Source organism: Ursus maritimus, unplaced genomic scaffold (assembly GCF_017311325.1).
Source record: "Ursus maritimus isolate PB19 unplaced genomic scaffold, ASM1731132v1 scaffold_14, whole genome shotgun sequence".
NCBI classification, from domain to species: domain Eukaryota; kingdom Metazoa; phylum Chordata; class Mammalia; order Carnivora; family Ursidae; genus Ursus; species Ursus maritimus.
This window is the reverse complement of record NW_024423786.1, coordinates 28544585-28565327: the sequence shown is the minus strand read 5'-3', so window position 1 is coordinate 28565327 and position 20743 is coordinate 28544585. Positions and strand designations below refer to the sequence as shown.

The following is a 20743-nucleotide window of genomic DNA, read 5'->3' as shown; positions in this document are numbered from 1 at the left end:
GAATAGAGTGTTTGAATGGGGATGCTGTAAAGGGATGGATACATCCTCCAGGTCTGAGATTTTGTAAAGGAGCTAATACGTGAGGTGAGCTGTGAACAAGGAGGGAGGAGGGAGGAGTTACAGAAGGACCTTCTAAGAGACAGGACAGAAAGCACAATAGGGAAGTTGGAAGAAACATAGTGTAGTGGGGGAACTACTGATAGTTTGGGTGGGGGGTGCGGAAACACTGTTGAAAACACCTTGACCATCATTAAGAGAACCTTTTTTTAAGACGATTAATATTTTAGAGTTAACAGATTAGGAGTTTACATTCTATGATGCGGATTTAGCCTGGAGTAAAAGGCTAAGGCTCAAATTCATTGCTCGGAATGCTACAGCTTCACCTTGACTGTGGAGTCCCTGTGTCACCTTTGGTGACCCAAGTGGTAAAATGAAGGTTTTCACTGTAACGAGACTCTCTTGCAACTCGGAAGGCAGCCCAGCCTCCTCACGTAGCCAGCCGTATTTCTTACGGGCCAAATACAGGTTTCTTTCTGAGGCCCTCTTTAAAGTACGTTGTCTGTTGAAAGGTGGTCATGAATACGAGACCCGTTTCACAAGCGATCTTGCCCAAAGGTGTCCCAAGATTAACCTCTTCAGAGGCATGTCCACCTCTAAGCCATCAGGCCATGTGTTTCTTTTTCGGTTCAACTATATGATGGTACTACCTGTTCTAAACACGCTGGAAATCACGTTACCAACAGTACAATTGTGGCATCAATTGCCGTTGGAACTGACAACTTTTTCCTTTTTGCAGCGAAAATGTGATCAGTATTGGCCAACAGAGAATAGTGAGGAGTATGGAAACATTATTGTCACACTGAAGAGCACAAAAGTACATGCCTGCTACACTGTTCGTCGTTTTTCAGTCAGAAATACAAAAGTGAAAAAGGTATTGAAGGAATATGGGTGGGCTGCCAGGGCATCTCTCTTTAAACTTGTATGAAAATTACTGTACAACCAAGGCCAATTCTCAGAACCAACTTGGCTTTAAAAAAGTATTTTTAAAAAACATTTTTTCACAGCTCCTTTGATTGACATCAATGTATGCTGTGGAAGATACTGGCAGAGCACATAATAGAATTTAACTGGCCTGATTAAATTCTTTAATCTCCTTGTAAAGGCTTCATTTAAAAAAAAAAAAAGGGTAGTTCTAGGTCTCGGTGACCAGCAACTAGAACAGCATCTGTTTGTGGATTTAGCTTTTCAGTAGCAACCTTCTGACAGTTTTCAAGCGTTATTTTCCCAAACCATGTTCCAAGGAATGCTAACCCTGCAAGATGCTTGCAAAAAGGAGATTCTGCTATTTAATAAGTATGGAAAATGAAGGCTACATAATATGCATTCAGTTTTTTTGCCTAGTGTGTCCTAATACAACTCAACATTACCCTTTCCTATAAACCTGTTAACATCCAATTTCCACACCTTGTGGAAAATGCTGCTTCCAAGTTATCTCGGTTTCTATTGTTCAAAATCTGTTCCATCAAGATTCATGGACCATGACAGCATTACTAGGAGCTCTAGGTAGATGTTCATTAAGAAAATATAAAGTAATTGCTCTAGAGAGACTTAGGAATGGCAGTTGTTTGTAGCAATGGGTATATATATATATTTTTTTTAAGTCTTGGCCATCTTTGAGAATGTGATAAAACTACAGCTCCCCCCCACCCCGCCCCAGAAGAATTAACATTTATTCAAATTTTTATATATAATTTCGTTGGCTTCAAAACCCATCTGTGATCCAAGGTTAACAGTCTTCTTCTATGTTTAGTTTTCTTCTGAGAATGGCAGAAGTATATAAAAGTCAAGTAGCACTGTATTTCTGTTCTAATAGAGCCGTTAGCTGGCTTAAAGTAACCGATGACCAGCTTATGTGTATAAAGCCCATTGAACCCTTCAGGTATTTAAACATTGCCCACTTACCTTACAAACCACTCAAGTTGGAGCACAGAGGTCATATAGGAACTTTAAGGGGTTTTATGCAAGAGGAAAAAGTAGTAACTGAAAAAGAGGAAGAAACAGGAAAATGAGAGTTAACGGAAGAGTTTGGATATCAGAGCCATCAGGGTTCTTCAGCCCAGGGCCGAACACCTTACGTGCTCTAGCTGATTAATGACCTAGAGTCATCGAAAAAAAAAGTTGAAATTTTCAGATGTTTATAAGTTCATTGGTTAATTGGTTATAAGAAAAACCTACAATAGCAAGTTTCCTATTGGGGGAAATTTTTCATCCAGAATGGTTAAAATGTAAAAAGCTCAGCCACTTACAGGACAAGTACTCTGAAAATTTCATTTCTGAATTTCTGAATTTATTATTGACGCTGGAGATTGAGAATCACCTCCTGGAGGACGCACAGCAGCAGCCAGCACGCACGCTCCTGAAGGTCTGACCCAGGCAGCAGAGAAAGGATGGGAGTCAGGGCCCACAGTCAGATACCTGAGAGCAAAGGACCACGGCCTTCTGGAGTCGGGGCAGGAAGTCAGAACACGGAGGCTGTCTAGGCAAATTACAAAGTGCTTGAGATGGTTCCACATCTTAAACCACTGGTACTTCACATCCAGCTAGACGATATCTCCACTCCTGGCATGAGAGGGCCACCAAGGGGGAAGTACCTAGCCAGGAACATTCACTTAGGGCACATGAAGTGGAAGGTCGTGTTTCCTACGTTCTTTTTTTTTTTTTTTTTTAATCCAGAATGCCCACTGTCTGCTTAAAGACCTCTCTCTCCGCCTTTCTCCCAGGGTCAGAAGGGCAATCCCAAGGGTCGTCAGAACGAACGGGTTGTGATCCAGTATCACTACACTCAGTGGCCTGACATGGGGGTTCCTGAGTACGCCCTCCCGGTCCTGACCTTCGTGAGGAGATCCTCGGCAGCCCGGATGCCAGAAATGGGCCCTGTGTTGGTGCACTGCAGGTGGGGCCAGCATCTTTCTCCTTCTTGTGCCTGGGAGCCAACATCTGAAGTGGGCAGAGTGGGGGATGTGGACTGCTGGGGCCCTGCTCTGTCTGATTTAGAAACGGAGTCTCCCGCTGAAAACTGGGACCAGTACGGCCTGTTGGGGTTCTGTAAAATCACTGCATTCTCAGAACGTTCAGAAATCATCCGCTATTTCAGGGGCTACAACAAAATCTGCTCTTGGAGAATGAATCTCCAGTTTTTATAACATCTATTATTAATAAAATCCCCAATTGTTTATAGGGAATCTGGAAGCTACTCCTATTACACAGAAGTCTGACCTTAAACACAAGTTCAGGGCTTTCTGCACTGGAGCGTTTGAGGCTTTGCATATGGGTTTTCTGTAAAGGGCTCCTCCAAATAATAAAGTTTATTGTAGGAGTGCAAAGATTTTTAATTTTTTTAGTTGATCCATACTCTAAGAAGGACCTTTTTCAAAGCACTGGGAAAGCCTTTTTTCCCTTCTTAACTACCTTAAACAACTTTAGTACGTGGTTTAAAAGTACTTTTATTATCTTTCATTTGTAATTGCATTCTTGGCTTTTTTTTTTTTCACTTCGGTATTCAAATAGATGCTCGCTCTCCTGTGAGCTATGTCCCAGAGCTGCGTGGCATTTTCTAAGCGTTTTTTCTGGGCTGCTGTTCATAACATGTGATCACAAAGCAAGTCGTTGGCAGATGTTGGAACCCATCTCCTGCTTAAAGCCTCATGAAAAGTACATTTTTTTGCAAACCCATTGAGGAATCGCTAAAATAGACATGAAAGTCTGTCAACTAGCCGGGGTATCCATGGAGTAGCCGTGTGAGGTGGGAACCTGTTGGGGGATTCTTGTTCATCAGTACGGCAGAACTACCATCTTCCTGACTGTTGTTTTTCTGTTTTGGTTTTGTGTTTTAACAATGAGGAAGTGTGAATAGAAGAGGCCAGATTTTGCAGGCGTCCTATTCTGATTCCATACTGGGCTGACTGAAGGAAGCCACCCTTTAGCTGGGAAGTTTGTTAATACTGAACAGACTAGGGAGGGGCGCAGAAAGGGGACTTACTGAAAGGATAATGGGAGCTCCAGTACCAGGCACAAACTTAGGCATCAAGGACGCAAACTCCCTACCGGGGGCCTCGGCACACGGGGTTCCGGTGGGGGGATGGCTCTGCCAAGAAGGGCCGCTCTCCGTCCCTGGCGTCCCTGACTTACATGCTTGGCTTGAGCCGCAAGTGGGGCTGAGAAAGCAAATACATATGCAACATTTTACTCCAGCTGCTGTGGTATTTCTAAAAAGGCTGTCTTTGCTCCCCCTCAAGACTCGTGGGAAGTGTCCTAATGAAGTTTTGGGATGCCGTCCACAACGGATAACCTGTGTCAACTCTCCTCGGTTATCTAAACAACCAGGTGGTTTCTAAGCTCATGCGCTACCCAGATGGTCATCTTTCCGGTCCGCGGTAGCAGCTGAGTGTCGCCCTCTCTTGCAGCGCCGGCGTGGGCAGGACAGGCACCTACATTGTCATAGACAGCATGCTGCAGCAGATCAAAGACAAAAGCACAGTCAACGTCCTGGGGTTCCTGAAGCATATCAGGACACAGCGTAACTACCTCGTCCAGACTGAGGTGAGGAGCGGCTGCGGGCGCGCTCGAGAGATTCTGGCGCGTGCTTTCAATGCAAGTCGAATGGTACTGAGGAGAAAATTCATTCTCGTAGGGCCTGAAGGGATGTCCAGGTTTGTATCAGAAGCTGCGCTGACCACGATCCTAGTCTTTGCCTCCCAGTTTTCCGTTTCTGCGTGGATCTTACCTGTGGTTTCTCAGTAATTCACCCACACTTCGGAAGCAGGTGCAGCCGTGTCTGGTGCTGTGCTTGACGCTGTGGGGAATTCAACGTGTCGTTGGGCCTCAGAAGTAGAATGCTTCTAACGGCCTCCGTTCGACACGTGTCTCCCCGGCCTTGCCGCACTGAACCTACTGTTGGGGGCATGGTATGGGAAACACGGTCCTGACCCTAAAGTAAGTTAGGAGGGATAAACCAGTCAGTGTCAGAGCAAGCCACCTCGCTGTAAATGCTTGAAGGGGTGCACGGGGGAGTCGCTGCGGGAAGAGTTGATCTGAGGTCGGTTTCATGACGCGGAGAGAGGTGGCTACCCCCTCAGCCGCTCTCCTCATTCCGTCCCTTGTAGGAGCAGTACATTTTCATCCACGATGCCTTGTTGGAAGCCATTCTAGGAAAGGAGACTGAAGTATCTTCTAATCAGCTGCACAGCTATGTCAACAGCATCCTGATACCAGGAGTCGGAGGAAAGACACGGCTGGAGAAGCAATTCAAGGTAGTTCTCTGAATAAACCTCTGGGGTAAAAAAGGAGTAAAGAAATGGCTTGAGTTTGGGGGTCCTATCTTTTTGGCATGAATGGACAGACTGAAAGGAAGTACCGTTTCCATTCTTCACATGTAACGAGAAGAAAATAAAGTAAGTTTCAACCTGTGTATGAACTGTTGGGATTCACGTAGAGAGCACGGTGCTGTATTTCCTTCTGAGCCACTTAGGGCTTCATCTGAATGTAAACACCATCGGCCCCCGGGCCACAGTGACCTAATTATAAGTCCAAAAATAGCCTCTGTATTTTTTCTGAACTAACGTATCTTATCCTTAAGAATGATTTATTTTTAGGACAGTATGTTAACTAATAAGCTACTCGAAAGACTATAATGTAGAAACTAAAAGAGAGTTACTAAGGAATACCAGAGAGAAGCTACCTTTCCCCAAAAGGATTCTTCTTTTGCTTGGATAAGGGCATGAAGGAGTTTAAAGCCAGTTAAGCTTTATATGGAATTAACTGAGGGAAAGGTTAAAAAAAAAAAAAAGACTATAAGGACATTAAAGTAATTGATTAAGACCAGTAAGAACTCAGTCCTTTATCCTAACCTTCAAATACTTTCCTCCCATTACTAACTAGTCTCTCATTAGTCTTTTAAATTTTTTTTTATTATTCCATACGTAATTTCTCATTTTGTATCAAGATAGAAAGAATGAGGTGAATTTGTGCAGTTGTACTTTTCACGGTAAAACTTTCCATAGATTGTGAAACCATCATTTGAATCATTGAGACTGCCAAGCAAATTAACGAGCAAAATTAATCTGTTTTTCGTTCCATAGCGATCTTAAATTTCTAGCTCTCCTAACTATTCGAAAAACCATTGAGGTAATTAATAATGAGGACATCGTATCTCATTTTAAGTATGTAAAATTAATTCTTAAAAAAAGTTAAGTACCCACCGTTTCTTAAATTCTGCCTTTTCTATTTCTGCAATATTTGTTTCCACATATTTTGATGAATTTTTTAAGAGAAATCTCTTCATTCCATTGGAAACCTGGTAATTGGTTCTTTGGTAAGCACTAACCACTTAGAACTTAAGTAAAAGGAAAAAAAACGAGGATCCGAAACTTGAAAACTACACCCAGGGCCCTGGACAGCAGTAGTAAAGCGTTCAGAGGAGGTCGTTCCCTCATGTTAAAATGGACCCTCTCCCTGCTAAAAAAACAACAAACAAAACAGGATTCGACCAAGCTATATAAGAAGAGGAAGAATAACCAAACTACTGGGCTACTTAGAGTGGCCTTAGAACAATGTTTAGTTTAGTTCAACAGAAAGGTACTGAGAACCTAGTCAGTTATGGTCAAGAAAGTACGCTTAGCTCCTGTGACAATAAAGCAGTCTTTTCTAGTGTAGCCCCACCTGACTCATGTGCCTGTGAGAAGTTACGGAAGACAAATGCCAAAAAGTAGTGACATTTTCAACAGAAAAGTCCAGACCAATTCAAAAAAATATCTGCTGCCCACATTGAACCTGTTGCCTGAAGCCTACGGCCTGATAGAAATAAGACAAGCTTACACATAACCACAGTAGTGGGACAGAAATAACCACTACTGAAACACAAAAATATATTCTTTGGGATAGAAAAATGTTTTTGCTCTTTAGTAATCCAGTTACTGACTGGCTTTTTTTTTTTTTTTTTTTTTTTTTTTGCCAGATCAAGCAAATGCTATCAATTATAACTTTGTTTTGTTATTTCCCAGCTTTACTGAGATGTAACTGATATGTAACATTGTATCAATTTAAGGTATAGAAAGTAATGACTTGATTCTTGCATCTATTACAAAACGATTATCACAATAAGGTTAGTGAATGAATGAAAACTAAAATGTTGCTTTTCTTTCAGCTGGTCACACAATGTAATGCCAAGTATGTGGAGTGCTTTAGTGCTCAGAAAGAGTGTAACAAAGAAAAGAACCGAAACTCTTCAGTCGTGCCGTGTAAGATCTTAAAATCAGTTTGACTTGATAGAGTGTGTTAGTATTTTTTCATTGAATTTTATGTATTATGTAAGGAGGCCGCGACTACCAAGGGGAATAGTTAGGCCAGGCGGATGAAGGCAGTTTGATCAAACTAGGAGGGGGGTTGTCTGTGCCAGCAAACTGTTGTGTCAGTGTGACATGAAGTCTAGCTTCCGTTCACCCCGAAATTCAAGAATTATGGTACTTCTACATTTTAACTTAAAAAAAAAATAAAGCCATGATCACTGTGGCATTAATACCCCTAGAACACTGAAGAGTCTCTGATTAATCTGTACAACTGGAATGCATTATTCCATTATTCTGGTGTTGAGATCAAGGCACTGGGGGTAGATGGGAACCTTTGTATAAATAACTCGGGACCTAGCAGAGGGTACTGAGTGAGCTGTAGACACAAGCATGGGTGGTCACCGGAGAGAGTCTCTTTACTGACAAAGGCCACCATTTTCTAAGCACGTTACAGGGAGAAAAATATGGGTAAGGGAATGGCAAAAGAGCAAAAGTACAATGTGTTGGTATAATTGTAAGAATATCCAAGCAGGGCCAAAAATTATCTGAAATCCTCTGTCATCTCTGCACAGAGTGTTCTCTTCGTGATCTGCTGTGAAAACCTCTCTCACAGTAAGATTTTATTCCTGTAATGCCTCTACCCTTCTGGGAATGTGCAGCAAAATTCCATTTACATTCTGCCTTAGCTGACACTTTAGCTCAGTTAAAAATATAGGTGAGTTTTAAAATGAAAGGGGAGCCAGGGAAATAGATTACTCACCAAGTGAACCTCAGGAAGCATTATTGGTTCTGTGTGTGTTATAAGGCAAATGTGGTGTTTTTGTGTTTTTTTTTCCATACCATAGCCGAGCGTGCCCGAGTGGGTCTTGCACCGTTGCCTGGAATGAAAGGAACAGATTACATTAATGCTTCTTATATCATGGTGAGAGTCAACAGTTAATTATAAACAAATTCAATTAAACTAAAAGGTGCTAAAGAGCAGATACCACCTATGTAGCTGATTGCATTTTTCAAATAATTTCTCGATGTGTAATATAAAAATTAGAGCGATTTCTGTATCTGGCGACCTCTAACAAAAGACTCCTAGTCAGCGGGGGTACAGAAATACTTAAAGAAAAGTGTGTGTTAAGGAATTAATTTTCTTGTTAATTTCACCCATCTAGTGTTGGAATAAATGTTGAAATTGTGAAGTAAAAGCAGCAGGGGCAACTAAAAGGGACTTGTGCGTGGAGAGGGAATGATCCGCACGTGTTAGCGTATTTATCTAAAAATTAGCACATGTACGGACTGCCTTTTTCAGTGGTTTAAGTGGGGGCAGAACAATGCTGTCTTATCTCAGGAACGTGTTTTACTACCACCAACGTCAGAATAAAATGTTTCTAACTGCTGATTTTTCCATCTCCCTAACTGAAGGGCTATTATAGGAGCAATGAATTTATTATAACCCAGCACCCTCTGCCACATACTACGAAAGATTTCTGGCGAATGATTTGGGATCATAACGCACAGATCATTGTCATGCTGCCAGACAACCAGAGCTTGGTAAGCAAAGCACATCTGCGATATATTAATGAGCCTGTGAGGCCATAGCATAAATCATTTTGATACCTTCCCACAGGGCTCCACTGTCTGTATGTGCAAGGGAGGGGCATCTAGACTTATCTTTTTTTTTTTTTTTTTTTTAAGATTTTATTTATTTATTCGACAGAGATAGAGACAGCCAGCGAGAGAGGGAACACAAGCAGGGGGAATGGGAGAGGAAGAAGCAGGCTCATAGTGGAGGAGCCTGATGTGGGGCTCGATCCCGTAACGCCGGGATCACGCCCTGAGCCGAAGGCAGATGCTTAACTGCTGTGCCACCCAGGCGCCCCCCATCTAGACTTATCTTTAAGTCTGAATAGGTTCCTTTTGTATTCTTAAAGTTACTGTCCCTCTCCACTCCTTACTTGATTCTCTCATGCAGTATGTGGCAGGGCAGAAGGTTTTGGAAAAGGGCCTTTGAGTAACCTCATTAACATATGACCTTAACCTGACCTCTCAGTCTCCGTGTGTCACTCGTGAAAAACAAAATAGCAGCTAACATTTAAGTATGGAACTGTGTTTACATGAATTAACTCACTTAATCCTCTCCACCACTTTATGACACAGGGACTATTATCATTTCATTTAATAGCTAAGAAAATTGAGGGAAGTAACTTGCCTAAGGGCATATACACAAATAACTGGAGGCAGGATTTGAACCTGAGTGACCTGTCCTTTAATTTTTTTGCTATGCTATTCGTCTCACCCCCACATCAGAGAAAGGTTTCCCAGCCCTCTCCCAAAACACATTTATATCAAAAGTACTAATAACGTATCATTTTTTCTCCCCCATTCCATAGGCAGAGCACATCCATTACAGGGAAGGAGGTACAGAAAGGCTATTTTGTTCCAATGTAAAGGTGCTTTTAAGACCTTGACGGAGCTACGGCCCCTTTCTCTCCTCTCCTGTGTCTCGAGATTATATAAAAGAAGGGTGAACAAATTTATCAAGAAGAGCTTAACTTTCAGAATTAGTTGGGTCTTCAGAAGTTATTATGAGGACATGTAAGCCCACAAAACAAAAACAAAAACCAATGAGGAGCTGCTTCCCTGAGTATCAGATTAGTGAATTTTTTAATCAAGAAAGAACAGCCTGTGATTGAACCCCTAGTCTTGATGACATGTATTTGACTGTGTGCCCAGTCAGTAGGAACTTCTTCACTTTGTCGCATTTTGCTCCAGCTTCAGAATACCAAGACTGCTTCTGTATGATAGAATGGCAACAAAATTGAGAATCTTAAGCTAAAAACTGGAGTGTAAATTTTCAAATTAGCTGGCAATAGGGGTCTATTCTGTTTGGCATGTGGAAATTGGAGGCACTTAGGGTTGTTAAAACGTTCATTTGCTGGATGAGTCAGTATTTTGTTATTGTCACTTAACACGGGACAGTCACCAAAAGCATCTACCCACAGGCTCATTTGTAGGGGGCAGGCTGGACCACCTGAGTCCATACAAGCTCTGCAGACAGTGAGGACCTTGACATGCCCCGGAACAGGTCATCTCTGTGTCTCAGGCTGGGGGAGACCTGGCTAGAATCCTGCATGTCTGCATTCTCAGCTCTGGGGTTGAAAGTCAGGTTTATTAGTGAACACTTTTCCTAAAAATGTCTGTAGATTCTCTTTGTTTGCTTTATTATTTATCACTGCAATAACTTGTCAAGACCATGATGCTGTGAGTAGCCCAAAGTCACTGGTTCTTAGCTCAGAAAGCACTGTTATAGGTACAGGCATCTTTGATCTACAAATACGTTTGTAAGCAAAATAACCACGAGACCAGAGTTCCTGCTGAATTAAGAAGCAGCATGTATTTTTCATAGTCTTTGAAGATGATCAGTTATTCCCTAGTTTGCTGTCTGTATTCAGAAGGGGTTTGTTTTTTGTTCTTGTTTTTGCCTTTCTTCCACCATTATTAAAATCCCTTTGGCAGTTATTAGGCCAATTTGATAATTTACTATTCATGTTAATTTCTTAGAGGTACGTAATGTTGTCATTCCCACTTTTCAGATATGAAAATTAAGGCCCAGATCAATTTATTCAGGATCACATCCAATCCTAAATCCTAGCTTAACCTGTGCATATTGATTAAATGTATAGGCCCTGTCCATTATTACCTATCTTTAATATCTATTAAAAGGGTCTTTCTTACTTCCATTTCCTTGGACAAAATGTATTAAAACCCCTGACAGTTACAGACTTCTTTTGTATAGACTAAACCCAATTGCTAATCTGTTTCCCCTTATGCTGAGCTTTAAAAATAAAAATGTACTTGGCAATAAGCTATATTGAAACTTGAAAGGGTGATAAGTCTTATTGGACTGTTGGCTCATTTCTGATGCAACAATGTAAGATTAAACAAAACCTTCTTTGTTTTGAACATTATTCAGAATTATTTCTGACTTCACTAGTAGTATCTAAGCATTTTCAGGAAAATGCCCGTAGAAATGTAAATATGCCAGGCAAAGTAGAGTTTGCCATTTGAACTGATGAGAAAAAGAAGCACAGCAGTGAGGGTCAGGGGTCTTATTCTAATCATTGTATTTCTCACAAAATCTCCAACCTGTGCACCCCTTACCTTTTTCTTAAGTCTCCACAGTTTTCAGGGATGGAATTCAAGTACCCCGCCTGAATATTTATTTTTAATCCTAAAATAGATGAACATTTAAAGCTTGCCGGATTCAAGGCTGAAAGCCTTTTTCTATGTTAATCTCCATTTGAAGCCTAACATGGATAGATTGTCTTTGAAAGAGCACTTTGTACTTCGGGCCAACATAAGCTTACTTACACTCAACCTCTTCCCACACATTACCGTTTAGTAGCAGTGTGATTTGAGACAACGTATGGACTTCTCTGAGCCTTGATGTTCTCCTCGGTAAAGATGGATGATAAAAACCCCTTACCTCACTAGTATATTGTAAAAATTAAGATAATGTTGAAGAAATTCCTTGACAAAATCCTAATCAACTGTAGAACTGTTTTCATAATCCATAGGAAGTAAAAACCAGGATGTCTTAGTTGCTTAAGCAAGGGTGAAATAATATACTAAGTCCAATTGAGAAATGTTCTAGAATGTATTATAATAAGGAAAAAAAAAAAAAAAGATCTAGGTCGATTAATTTTAATATATCACCTCTAGAGGGAGCGTTTTTGGTTGTTACAGTGACCTAGGTGGGAAGTGCTAGGAAATGGTTACTATCAAGTATATTTTACAGTCACCACTGAACTTGGTGAACTGGGCATGATTAAATGGTGACTCGGGAGGTACGGGAGGTGGCAAACATTATATATCAATTTGCAAGAAAATTCAAAAACAAATGTTTGACAGCACTGCAGAGGAATTTTTTCTTTGTGGGGGGTTCCCATAGGCAGAAGATGAGTTCGTATACTGGCCAAGTCGAGAAGAATCCATGAACTGTGAGGCTTTTACCGTCACCCTTATCAGCAAAGACAGACTGTGCCTCTCTAATGAAGAACAAATTATCATCCATGACTTTATCCTTGAAGCTACACAGGTAACTTAAATCTCTGTTTCTCAGTAACAGTCCTACCTGGGCCCTGCATCATCTTTCTAAGTAATAATAAGATCACTTGCCACCCTCGAGACAAGCCCAGGCGTTTGAGTATGACTTAATTTTAAATATGTACACTTCCCTTTTCCTTCCTTCAAATATTTGCTTTTTCCAGCTGGGTAGATGAAATGTAACAGTTCCTCGGATTGAGCATGCATACAAATAGGTCTGTTGACCTAATTATGAAAACAATATACTAGAGCTCAGTATTCTCTTTGCCACCAGATATGTAAACCTTGCAGTGTGTTACAGATGATAATAGTAAGACTTTTTTTAAGTAAATGACATTTTGATGTGTAATAACATTATGGAGTGGAAAAGAGAGGAGCTACTGTATATTAATAACTTAAGTGATGATCTAACCCTTTGTCTTTTTTTCCTTTAAATTTACAGATAAGATAGAATAGGCTATAAAGTCTCTTAAAATTTTATTGTTCCCTGAACAAAATAGGATTCTACTATCATGACCTGGTCATTTTTTAAGGGCACGCAGTCCTCCCTAGTATTTGGCATTCTTCAGTTATCTCTAATACATACTTTCTTAGGAGCAAGTTCTAGTCCCCAGATTACAGGTGTCAGGAAATAAAGGATGGGCTATGACTTCTTCCATTGGTTACAGGATGACTACGTCCTAGAGGTTCGGCACTTCCAGTGTCCCAAATGGCCTAACCCAGATGCCCCCATCAGCAGTACTTTCGAACTTATCAATGTCATCAAGGAAGAGGCCTTAACAAGGGATGGCCCCACCATTGTTCATGATGAGTATGTATCTATTTCTCAATTCTAAAATTCAGACATTTTTCTTGTTGAATTGCTAAGGGAGTGGAAAGGGAAGATCATGACCATTCTGTGTTACCACTGTGTACAGGGACCACTGTGTACAGGGGCCTGTTGTAGATCTGTTTGCATTGTAATGTGTCAGGCCCTTCCCAGGCTTCAGGTATTCCTGGAATGTATGTTCTGGAAGGTCAAAGCACTATACCAGCCTACAAAAGTAGACTTGCAAGCTTTCTGAGGTTTTATGTTTCCAAAACACTAATTAAATAGATCATGTAAATAGTTAATTGGAATTAATAGCTTAATAGTTACATGTATTTTTATATCCCTACAGTGAATTTCAGCAAATACTTATTAGAGAAGAAAACTTTTTAAATATGGTTTAGTTGATTAGGGGTGAAAAAGTTACTATTAATGATGAATTTAGAGTTTACAATGTGTTTTGAAGTTTAAAGAACAGGACTCTCAAAGAGAACAAACATTGGCTCCTGGTGTCAGAGCTTCTAGGCATCCACATGGTATTCAAACCCAGACACTTTCCTCTTTAGTCAGAGGGAAAGGATCATAGATGAACCTTATGGTATGTGGATGTTTGGAGTCAAGCTTCATGGCTGGGATTGACCTGTAAGTTAGTGATGTAATCCCAGATTGTTTAGAATCTCACAAGCTTTTAGCTAATGTGGCACCAATTATAGATCATTTCTTTAAAAAAAAAACATATTTATTTATTTTGGAGGGGGGAGCAGAGGGAGAGAAGCAGATTCCCCCCTGAACATGGAGTCCAAGTGGGGCTGGATTCTGCAACCCTGAGACCACGACCTGAGCCAAAACCAAGAGTAAGACGCTCAACCGACTAAGCCACCCAGCCGCCCCTGTATCCTCATTTCTGTTTCACTTCCAAGGGAACTCCTTTGGTCAGCAAATTCTCAGTGTATCCATTATGTTCATTAAATTAGCAGCTACTCTGGAAGCATAGTGATTAGTCAGTTTGAAAGTAAAGCTTATTGTGAAGTCTTTTTTTCTAAGTTAATGCTGTGACATGAAGTGAACACAGACTTTCAGCTTGGGTCAGCACCTGTACCTCAAATCATGGTTTCCTTGTATTTGAAGATGGCCATATTATTGGCTGCTTCCAGAGATTTTTATGTTCTTTTTTAGGAAATAATGACTATTTCAAAATGTTGGCCCGACTCTTAATTAGATTAAGGTTAGTGGGGGGGGGGAGGAAAACATTATAGTCAAAGCTTTAGTTAAATACACTGAGATGCCTAGAAACGCGGCACCTGCCAGCAGTGTTTAAATAGCATAGCCAGCATCAGAATAACTGGGCAGCTATTACTGGTCTATGAAAACTTGGGGTATGCAGTTATAGTATAAAATTAGGGCTGCTTCTATAGTTTTTCCCCCACTAATCTGTATTAGCCTTCCAAATACCTCTGGGTTTTGCCAGCTTCTGCCCATTCAGACTGAACTCTAATGCTGCCGCCCAGTTCTGTGACTGATTTTGCTATTATTTTGTGCTTAATTCCGTAATGCAGCTAAACTTATATTTCATGGTAAGGGATGTGGGAAAGAAAAAAACTAGCAACTTGTGAAACCATTTAAAAAGAACTATTCGATTTGTTTGTATTCAGTGTTGGGGGTACGTTGTCTTATTCAGTGATTTTTATTTTCTGCCGCGTGCTATGTCACCTGAAATGAATCAAGTGCCGCTTGTTCTCAGGCCTACATAAGAAAAGAGCAAATTAATTCTGAACTAGATCAGCACGAAACATGTTCCTTCCCTTATCCACTGGTGGAGAGATAGGCAATTCTACAGAAGTTATTTTTCCACGTGACCCCAGCAAATTTGAAATTTTTTAACACTGCTAGAAGGAGTGCGGTGTTCTGAACACCAGTTAGCTTTCGGTTTCCATGTGACCTACTATCCCTTCCTGATGGCCTACAAATTAAAACCAAACTCATCTTCCCCGCCTGTCCCCAGCCACAGAGTTGTGCAAACCAGAGACATACCAGAGTCCTTTCGGTATGCCCCCTCTCCTCCACATTTCACTGGCCACGAGTCTACTTGATGTCGCCCTTTCATTCGGTACACTTTTCAAATTCCTTTACGGTCTGGTCGAAGCAGTCCTCCATTGAATGACTTCCTGCAGGCCCCGTTGCCCCTGCAAATACTGTTTCCTGAAAGAGGGCTCCTTCAGTCAACACTTTAAAAGTCACTCTCTTTGGAACTGTTCCTAACTCCTCCCTGAGGTGATCATTTAAAATACTAACGAACATCACATTCTTACCGATGCTGTTCCTGTGCAGCATATCCTATTGCAACGACTTGTTCACAGGACTGTCACCCCCACCTTGCTGAGACCAGCACAGGTAACACATCTGTCCCAGTCTCCACTGGGTGAAGCTCAATGCCCGGCACACGGTGGGTATTGTACTTCAAACCGACCTACACATTAGGGGTATGTACGGTATCCTGAATACGAGCTTTCTCCAGGGAGCCTCGTGCCTTGCATTTTGTTTACCATTATTTTGCTACTTACAGATGCTTAAGCTCTGTCGAAGGTAGAATTGAGCAGGCCTGGAGAGAAGGCCTAACTGCTTGCACTCAAGTCAAAGAGTTGCTATTTATTGAGTCTTCACAGAGATCTCTTAACAACTACTCTCCGGGTTCTCAGCTGGGTGCCAGATGGATGAAGTTTCTAGATAAAATTCCACACCCAAAAGTAAACTGATTGCCTTCAAGCTGTGCTGGTCTTCAAATACAAACTGCTTTGTTTACAGCATCCTGTATTCAAGACCGTTCTGTTCAGAGATTCATCTATCAATCAGCATTACTGTCCGATTTTTTAAGCAGGGACTACGTTCCTACAGAAGAATTTTGGAAGATAAGCACAGTTTTTACAGTCTCATAAGCCTAGATGTTCACAGAACAGTGTCTTGTGCAACTATTTAATGTTATTCCCTCTAGAGATATATCTATCACCCTATTAGATCTCCTAGAAGGCTAATACCGTTAACAATTCTCGAAGTATGACCTGAAGACTGCGGGTTGGGAAGGAGGCCCTTCCAGGGGATTTAAAAGGTCAAAACTATTTTCATAATAATGCAAAGATACCATTTGCCTTGTTCATTCTCACTCTGATGGCTACCATAATGTGTGCTTGCATGGTTTTGTGTTTAACATTTTCTCAGTTCCAATTTTTGGTAAAGTAAATACTGATACATATAGCCCACATAAGCAAAAGCTCTTTGAGGATCACCAATAACCTTTTATTTTCATTTGGTCCTGAGATAAGCCATACGAGATGCAGAGCTATATGGACTGCCTATCAATCACCTGCAAAGATACCCACAAATAACTAATTCTGTTTTTCGTTTGAACTTCAACATTACTATACTTAGGAGGGTAATTTTAGGATCCCTTCTTCTCACATGAGAAAATAGGCAGTGTGAAGTGAATAGGGCCTGTATACACAAACAGTAAGTGTCAGAGCCAGGACCAGCTAATGTAATTTGTGGGGGTCCCATGTAAAATGAAAATGCAGGAACTCTTGTTCAAAAAAGATGAAGAGTTCAAAGGAATAAAGATGCTCACCAGACTTGAGAAAAGAGTGGACGAACTCAGAACCTCAACAAAGAAATAAGAAATACAAAAAGAACCAATAACTGACAAGAAAAATACACTAGTGGGAATAACAGGATGTGCATGTATATTAACATTCCCATTATAGGGGTCCCAGAGGGAGAAGAGAGAGAGAAAGGGGGCAGAAAACTTCCCTAACCTGGGGAGGGAAACAAACATCCGAGTCCAGGGAGCAGAGACCCCCAAACAAGATGAACCAAGGGAAGTCCACAGCAAGACACATAATAGTCACAAAGATAAAGAGAGAAGCACTAGTTAGAAAGGAAGCCTCCTAAGGCTCTCAGCTGATTTTTCAGCAGAAACTTGCAGGCCAGAAGAGAGTGACATGATATATTCAAAGTGTAGAAAGGGAAAAACCTATAACCAAGAATACTATACCCAGTTAACATTCAGAATGGAAGAAGAGATAGTTTACTGAACAGAAATGAAGAGATCATCACCACTAATCCAGCCTTAGAAGAAATGCTAAAGATGACCCTTTAAGTGAAAAAGGAAAGGCTGTAAGTAGAAGAAAATTATGAAAAAAATTTCACATACATAGTAAAGGTAGTAGATCAGTCATAAAGCTAGTATAAAGGTTAAGAGACCAAAGCAGTGAAATTAATTATATCTAAAGAATTAGTTTAGGGATTCACAGAAAGATGTACCATGCAGGATCATGTACATGAAAGGTGGAGGGGTAAAGTAAAAGTAGCTTTTAGAATGTGTTTGAGCTGAAGCAACCGCCAACGTAAAATCGACTGCTGTACACTAAGGGTGTTATATACAAACCTTAGAGAAACCATAAACCCCAAACCTATAACAGATACATAAAAAAGAGAAAGGAAAACATAACACTAAAGAAAGTCATCAGTCACAGGGAAAAGAGCAAGAAAAGAAGGAACATAGAACTATAAAAATAAATAACCAGAAAACCATGAACAAAATGGCAGTAAGTACGTACCTCTCAGTAATTATTTTAAGTAGTTTAAATGTTCAGTCAAAAGACATAGGTTGGGGGCACCTGGGTGGCTCAGTCGTTAAGCGTCTGCCTTCGGCTCAGGGCATGATCCTGGAGTTCTGGGATCGAGCCCCACGTCAGGCTCTTCCGCTGGGAGCCTGCTACTTCCTCTCCCACTCCCCCTGCTTGTGTTCCCTCTCTCGCTGGCTGTCTCTGTCAAATGAATAAATAAAATCTTTAAAAAAAAAAAAAAGACATAGGGTGAATGAATGGAATAAAAAAACAAAAACCCTGTCCAGATACTGCCTATAAGAAACTCACTTCAGCCTCAAACAAATTTACAGCCTGGAAGTTGAGGGGATGGAAAAAGATATTCTGTGCAAATGGAAATGAAAAAAACTGGGGTAGCAGTATTTATATCAGACAAAAGAGACTTCAAAACAACGTAATGAGATAAGGGCTTTACATAATGATAAAAGGATCAGTGGTGCCTGGGTGGCTCAGTAGGTTAAACATCTGCCTTCAGTTCAGGTCATGATCTCAGGGTTCTGGGTTTGAGCCCTGCCTCGGGCTCCCTGCTGAGCAGGGAGTCTACTTCTCCCTCTGCACCCACCCCTGCTTGTGCGCACTCTCGCAAATAAATTTTGAAAAATTTAAAAAAAAAAAGATCAATCCAACAAGAGGATATACAATTAAAGTATCTATGCACCCAACATACGAGCACCTAAAGATATTAAAATATTAACAAAGGGGGAAACTGACAGTAATAAAATAGATTATCCAGGCAGAAAATTAATAAAGGAAAATTGGCTTTGAACAACACATTGGACCAGATACATCTAGAACATTCCATCCAGAACAGAATACACATTCTTTTCAAGTGCATATGGAATATTCTCCAAGATAGATCACATATTAGGCATAAAACAAGTCTCCATAAATTTAAAAAGACTGAAATCACATCAAACATTTTTTCTGACTACAACAGCATAAACCTAAATTATAAGAAAAAAACGAAAAAATACAAACATATGGAGGATGAGTTAAGAAACCAAAAGGGAAATCAAAAAATACCTGGAGACAAATGAAAATGTGAACACAAAATCTTTGAGATTGAAAATCTTTTGAGATGCAGCAATAGCAGTTTTAAGAAGAAAATTTATAGCAATACAGGCCTAGCTCAAACTTGAAAAATCTCAATCTAACCTTAGTAACCTAGAGGAACTAGAAAAAGAACAAACAAAGCCAAAATTTAGTAGAAGGAAAGAAATAATAAAGATCAGAGTGGAAATAAATGGAGACTTAAACTATAGAAAAGATCAATGAAACCAAGACCTGGTTCTTTGAAAAGATAAGCAAGACTGAGAAACATTTAACCAGACTCCTCAAGAAAGAAAGCAGACTCAAATAACAGTAGAAATGAGAGAGAAATTATAACACCAAAAAAATATACAAAGGATTATAGACTACTATTATAAGCCAGCAAATGAGACAAACCTAGAAGACATAGAAAAATTCTTAGAAAAAACTTCCAAGGCTGAATTAGATGTAGAAAATCTAAGCAAACCAATTACTAGTAACAAAACTGAACCTGTAATGAAAACCTCCTAACAAACAAAAGTCCAGGACCAGATGGCTTCACAGGGGAACTCTACCAAACATATTCTTTGAGAGAGAGAGAAAGCAAGTGGGGGGAGGAGCAGAGGGAGAGGGACAAGCAGATCTCCACACTGAGCATGAAGCCCAACAATGGACTTGATCCCACCACCCCGAGATCACGACCTGAGCTGAAATCAGAAATCGGATGCTTAACTGACTGAGCCACCTAGGTGCCCCTCTACCAAACATTTAAAATAGAGTTAATACCTGTTCTCAAACTATTCCCCCCCCCAAAAAAAGAAGGAACCATTCTAAATTTATTCTAAGAGGCCATTACCCTGCTACCAAAACCAAAGATACCACAAAAAAAGAGAAAATTACAGGCAGTATTTCTGACAAACATAGATGCAAAAATCCTTAACAAAATATTAGCAAACTAAATTCAGTTCTGATCTCCAGATCAGATGGGATTTATTCTGAGGATGGTAAGGTTGGTTTGACATCCACAAATCAATCACATGATATACCACATTAACAAAACAAAGGATATAAATTATGATTATGGCAACAGATTCAGAAAAAGCATTTGACAAAACTCAACATCTACTCTTGATGATAAAAACTCTCAACAGAAGGGGTTTACAGGGAACATACCTAATATATAATCAAGGCCATATATGACAAACACAGCTAATATTATACTCAATGATGATAAGCTAAAAACTTTTTCTCTAAGATCAGGAACAAAAAAAGGATGTCCACTCTCACCATTTTTATTCAACAAAGTACTGGAAAGTCTAAGCCACTATAATAAGACAAGAAAAAATAATAAGGCATATAAATTGGTAAGGAAGAGGTAAAACTGCCACTATTTGCAGATGGTACTACACACAGAATGAATGAATTTAGTAAAGTTGCTGGATACAAAATCAATATACAGAAATCTGTTGTGTTTCTATACAATAATAAGGAAGTGGCAGAAAACAAGAACACAATCTCATTTATAATCACATCAAAAAGAACACAATAACTAGGCATTAACTTAACCAAGAAGATGAAAGACCTATACTCGAGACTAAAGATGAAACAAATAGAAAAATATACCATTCTTAAAATTTAAGTTATTAAAATGCCCATACTACCTAAACTTATAGATTCAATGCAATTCTTATCACAGAATTAGAACAAATAATCCTAAAATTTGCATGGAACTACAAAAGACCACTAACAGCCAAAGCAATTTTGAGAAAGAAGAACAAAGCTGGAGGTATCACAGTCCCTGATTTCAAACT

General features: G+C 40.2%; 1 protein-coding gene across 1 annotated transcript in view; it reads left to right on the top strand.

Annotated features, from left to right (window-relative positions):
- PTPRG (protein tyrosine phosphatase receptor type G) overlaps positions 1-20743 on the top strand; it is a 209999-nt gene that overhangs the window by 177285 nt on the left and 11971 nt on the right. Inside the window, exons 15-23 of the mRNA XM_040628133.1 lie at positions 797-931; positions 2781-2953; positions 4464-4599; positions 5163-5309; positions 7202-7295; positions 8189-8265; positions 8757-8885; positions 12286-12432; positions 13109-13251. Coding sequence (XP_040484067.1) covers positions 797-931; positions 2781-2953; positions 4464-4599; positions 5163-5309; positions 7202-7295; positions 8189-8265; positions 8757-8885; positions 12286-12432; positions 13109-13251 — 1181 coding nt within the window. The remainder of the gene's footprint in view (positions 1-796; positions 932-2780; positions 2954-4463; positions 4600-5162; positions 5310-7201; positions 7296-8188; positions 8266-8756; positions 8886-12285; positions 12433-13108; positions 13252-20743) is intronic.